At 45.1% G+C, this 5,430-nt stretch overlaps 1 protein-coding gene across 1 annotated transcript; it reads left to right on the top strand.

The window, feature by feature from the left end:
• Positions 1-2,061: 2,061 nt before the first annotated feature.
• On the top strand, positions 2,062-3,723 carry NDN (necdin, MAGE family member). The gene has a single exon (XM_070774976.1). The coding sequence runs from the start codon at positions 2,182-2,184 to the stop codon at positions 3,157-3,159; it is 978 nt and encodes a 325-aa protein (XP_070631077.1). The 5' UTR covers positions 2,062-2,181; the 3' UTR covers positions 3,160-3,723.
• Positions 3,724-5,430: the final 1,707 nt, after the last annotated feature.

Here is a 5,430-nt window from a genome sequence, read left to right as displayed (position 1 = left end):
CATTAATCCATTAAATCTAGGAGGGTGAAATACGAGGATGTAATTTTATTAATCCCACAATACCAAAAAATATGGTCCATGGCCAAAGCTGAGCTGAGATTTAAATAACAGCCTCAAACATTTTCATTATTAAAAATAAATGAATGCAATCACTAAACCAAACAGAAACAAATAAGTACCCAAATGAAATAAAAAAGAAAAAAATAGTGGAAATAAACTGCAAGAAATGAGGATTATTTTAAGAAGAATGGGAGCAATCAATCAATTTAAGCCATTCTTACATAATGATAATTGAAAACACTAATATAGCTGATACTACTCTGTAAGGAATATTTAAAAAATAGAAATCTATAAATTAAAGAGAAGAAAATGATGAATAAGAAAAATTCCAGATGAGATATGTCTAAATGATCTGTAGGAATTATCCTTGTGAAATAAGAGATTAAGGGGTGCTATTGGACTGAGGTCAAATTGGTCCTCTTAAAAGTGATATAAGCATGAAAATCCAAAGATAAAAACAGCTAAAGGAAAAACCCTTTGAACTCAATCTACTTGAGTAAAATGAGAAATGAGAAAGGGGTACAAGCTAATAAAGAGAGGATTCTAGAAATGTCAAAGCAATATTGTAATATGAGTTAGGTTTCGAGTGACAATAGCCAGACTCACTGAGGGCATATGTAAGAAGCTGCTGGCTTGAGGAAACCCAGGTATGGCTGAGAGACCACATTGGCTTATACAAGGCATGTTGATTAGCAGCAGGAACATTGGATCCAGAGGTTTCTGTGCACAATTTTTTTAAAGGATGCATCTCTGGGACTGTCAACTTTGTTTTTGTTGACAGTCCCAAACAAAACTGCAGATTTGGTTTCTAAATTTGAAAATTGAAATACAACCACCAAGTATTACATCTCAAATCACTTGTTATCTGGGAAAGTTTAGGAGATCTAGGTCAATTTAAAAAAGAAAAAAAAGGTGGGGGGGAATCTTGGGAGAGATTTGCATGTGATACTATTTAGTATCTGTGGAAGATGGGAATGTTGTGCTGTAAGAAGGCAAAGTTTCCACAGGAAGAAAAGTAGAGGTTGAAACAGTCATAAAGAGAAGGAAGGTCCTGGAAAAACAGGTGGAAAGACATAATATGAGTCTATGTTAATGTAATTTCTGTGTGAGGGGATTCTAATGAAACAAAATTTACATCAAAATTACCCAGTGGAATTGAAAAACCAAAATCAATGACCATTAAAATACTAACAAAATCGTTAGTATATTGCCTTCAAGAGAACTTCGATCACACTCGGATTGACTACATTCTGCATTTCTTGTTTATAACTCTTTCATGTGGTAGGAAATCAATGAATTTTCGTTGTTATTCTTCAGAATTCCAATTTGTCCAATTAGTCCTCCTGGTGGCTCAGAGGGTAAAGTGTCTGTCTGCAATGCGGGAGACCTGGGTTCGATCACTGGGTCAGGAAGATCCCCTGGAGAAGGAAATGGCAACCCACTCCAATATTTTTGCCTGGAAAAGCCCATGGACGTAGGAGCCTGGTAGGCTATAGCCCATGGGATCGCAAAGAGTCGGACTCGACTTAGGGACTTCTCTTTTTCAGAGTTGACATATTTTCTTGGGCAATCCTAACTGTTCTCTCAGTTTAAATTCTCACACTGATCTGAAACCTAGTTGACACACCAGCCTAGTTCTTGCTCTCGGATTGATCTCTAACTTGATTTTGGATATACCTAATCAAATGTTTCCTAAGAAAGTCAGCTTCAGCATCTCAGAAGCTTAAATTGCCATCTGTCCCTTAAACTTACTCCTTCTCCAGTGCTCACCCATCTCCCTCCCCTCCTCCTCAAGAACTCCTCCTTAGCCCTAACAGGACGCCTGGGGAGGGGGAGTGATCATTGAGGCCCATATTCTAGCGGACCCTCTATGCTTACTGGGGGCCTCCTAGCCCCCTCCTGCAGCCCACCAGGAGCCCCGCCCGCCAACGCGACTGCCTGGCCCCAGGCGCGCGGACGCGCAGGCGCATTGGCCCGGCCCGCCGCCGCCCCGCCCTGCCTGGCCTCTGCGGAAGGCGCCGGGCGCAGCAATGCGCACTTCCTCTCCAGGAGTCGCGGAGGGAAAGCAGACTCGAAGAGCTCTTGGACTCGGCGGCCCTGCTCTTGCGAGACCGAACAGATATGTCCGAACAAAGTAAGGATGTGTGCAACCCCAACTTTGCAGCCGAGGCCTCCAACTCTGAGGTGCACAGCAGCCCCGGCATTCCCGGGGAGCCCTCTTCTCCAGGGTCTCAGGCCGCGACCCTCACTGAGTCGGAGAGCCCTCCCTTAAGCCCGCCTGATGCCCCTCTGGTCTCGCTGCCTCCCCAGGCTCCAGGCGAAGAGGGAGACCCGAAGGCCCTGCAGCAGGCCGCTGAGGAAGGCCGTCCCCACCAGGCCCCGAGCACAACTCAGCTCAGCCCGGCGCCCCCGGCCCCGGCCCAGCTGGTGCAGAAGGCACACGAGCTCATGTGGTACGTGCTGGTCAAGGACCAGAAGAGGATGATCATCTGGTTTCCAGACATGGTGAAGGATGTCATCGGCAGTTACAAGAAGTGGTGCAGAAGCATCCTTCGGCGCACCAGCCTCATCCTCGCACGCGTGTTCGGGCTGCACCTGAGGCTGACCAGCCTGCACACCATGGAGTTTTCGCTGGTCAAAGCTCTGGAGCCAGAGGAGTTGGACAGGGTCGCTCTGAGCAACCGCATGCCGATGACAGGCCTCCTGCTGATGATCCTGAGCCTCATTTACGTGAAGGGTCGCGGCGCTCGAGAGAGTGCAGTCTGGAACGTGCTGCGCATCTTGGGGCTGAGGCCTTGGAAGAAACACTCCACCTTCGGAGACGTGAGAAAGCTTATCACCGAGGAGTTCGTCCAGCAGAACTACCTGAAGTACCAGCGCGTCCCCCATGTCGAGCCCCCTGAGTACGAGTTCTTCTGGGGCTCCCGTGCCAGCCGCGAAATCACCAAGATGCAGATCATGGAGTTCCTGGCCAGGGTCTTTAAGAAAACCCCCCAGGCCTGGCCTTCCCGCTACAGGGAGGCTTTGGAAGAGGCTAGAGCCCTGCGGGCGGCCCACCCCACTGCCCACTGCCCCCGCAACAGTGTCTCAGAGGACTAGCAAGGTCTGGAGGCAAATGGAAGTTTTCTGCCCCTCACCAGGGTGGAGGAGGGGTGGGAGTGTGGGACATTAGAGTATTCAGGATCTACAGTGCAGTATTTCACGTGTAACTTTTAAGTTTTCCGTACAGTGCTTTTATACCTCTTAATGCAATGTTGTGTTCATTTCAGTAATATTAGTGTGTAGGATTCATGCATGGTTGTTTGTAAGTAAGCTCAGTTGGTGCTTTCGCTTTTGTGCTACCTTTCTTGAATTTTTTGTACCAGAGATGTGCTAAACTTATGAAATACACTGAGACATTTTCCATATTCTTTTACGTGTGACAGAGGCTGTGTATTGGGGTAGATTGGTCTTGGAGAGTTTGGAAAAACTCCCCAGAAAAGCTGGCCTAAGCAAGAGAAAAGTTGACCCCTGTCTTTGTGCTCTGCCTGGGTACAAGAAACATCCCTGTGGAGTTTGGTAATGTGGACTGAAACAGACTCAATGTGGGCACACTTTACTAAACACAGATACAACCTCACCATGAGTAAAGTTTAAACATTAAAGATTCTTGTGATACAGTCATTCATGGAAAAAGTGTACTTTATCTTCTTAACAGAATATTATGGGTTGGGAATGGGAATTACAAAGTATACAGATATAACTATTTCATCTAATAGGATGGGGACATGGCTCATAAATTTGTGAAGTGCATAGTTTTATTTTCAGAAAGGAATTCACAAGTTCATATCAAAGCTTTGACAAGTAGAGAGAAGTGCAAAAACCAACAAAGGGATCATAATAACATCACATAGAAATAACAAATGTTGATATTTAGAGTAATTGCCTCTCTTACATTTTCCATATTTTCTAAAAAATAATAGCTGTCTTTTGTGGGCACTAAGAGAGGCATTGTACTAAACCCTGTACATATATTTTCTCTCTTTAATCCTCACAATAGCCTTGTGAAGCAGGCACCATGGAGGAAATACAGGAATAAAGCAGATAATTAGCTTTCCCTGGATCATAAAGGCTTCCTGGGAGGAGAGGCTTGGTGTTAGGGTTTGGACCCAGACTGAATAGGCCCAGAGCCCATACTTTACCCACCTGCCTCCAGCTGCCCCCCCGACTCCTGCCTTTTAGATTATGCCTTTAAAAAGTTCCATGTTAGTGTCTGTAGTTCTCATGTTATAGCCTGTACTTTTAGCTCCCTACTCTCAACACACACACAGCTAAGGATTATTACTGATGAATCCTCAACATTAATTTTTTAGGGGGATTAAGTCATATTCTGTACAAATCAAGAAACTTCATTTTGGAGAGATTAATGGACCTAACCAAGTCCTGTTCCTACTTAGCAGTGAACCCAAGATTTGAAGCTTGGTCTTTTCTGAAGGACTGTGCTGATGGAGCTGACTGACCAGTGGTCTGGAGGAACACACATGGGACACCTTGGAGAGGGATGTGGGGTTGGGGTGGGAAGGTCACCTATTGGGGTGTCTCCAAAATTGCCACGGGCCACTAAGCAACCACTCAGAGGGTGGGATGTGGTCAGGGAGGGGCAGTGTCTGAGGATAAATCTCATTATAAAGCTTAAACCTGCAAGGGGGAGAGAGAGAAATAGGATTTAATAAGACCAAAAATCCTTCAAACATCAGAACATTGAAAAAGATCATTTGGTTAAAGCCAGACCCTTTTCTGGGGAAGATGGAAAATGAGGGGAACACATAGGTGACATCACCACCTAAAGAAGTAATCAGAGTTGTATTTGTGTGAGAGAATTACTATCTGAATTGGGAACTAGGATTCCCAGCACTTAAATAACATTACTTAACAGGCAGGTGCTGGTGCTAAAGTGCTGAAGAAGCCTCCCATGTCCTGAGACGAAGTTTATCCCTTTTAGTGAATGTCCTGTAAGGTCTCTTGTGGGGAGTAGTGGGCATTTTTGCAATAACTTTGGCAAGTGTGCCCTGGCTTTGATGCTACCTCTTAAACTCTGAGCCAAAGCTAATTCAGACATTTTAAAACTGTTAAAAAAATTACCTCCCTCTCAACCCAAAACTTCCTGCAGAAACAAAACAAACCTGCCCCTTTAAATGTAAAAGTCTCCCCTGCTAACCTGGGGTGCTGGACACTTTCTCTAATGCCCTAATTCTGCTTGAAGCAACTGTTTAACTCCTGAACACTTCTTTCATCAAACCCAGAAGTCACTGGCCATGCAGTCCTTTTACTTCCCAGTGTTTGTATTTGCTTTCCTTTTTGCCGGAAGAGACTAGGAGAACCACCCCAGAG

The sequence above is a fragment of the Bos indicus genome, chromosome 21 (genome assembly GCF_029378745.1).
Source record: "Bos indicus isolate NIAB-ARS_2022 breed Sahiwal x Tharparkar chromosome 21, NIAB-ARS_B.indTharparkar_mat_pri_1.0, whole genome shotgun sequence".
NCBI lineage: Eukaryota > Metazoa > Chordata > Mammalia > Artiodactyla > Bovidae > Bos > Bos indicus.
The sequence above is the reverse complement of the archived record's forward strand: the minus strand, read 5'-3'. Positions and strand labels throughout refer to the sequence as shown.

Bases quoted from the DNA above. Each gene is read 5' to 3' on its own strand.
- NDN (XM_070774976.1), top strand. From the start codon at position 2,182: ATGTCCGAACAAAGTAAGGATGTGTGCAACCCCAACTTTGCAGCCGAG.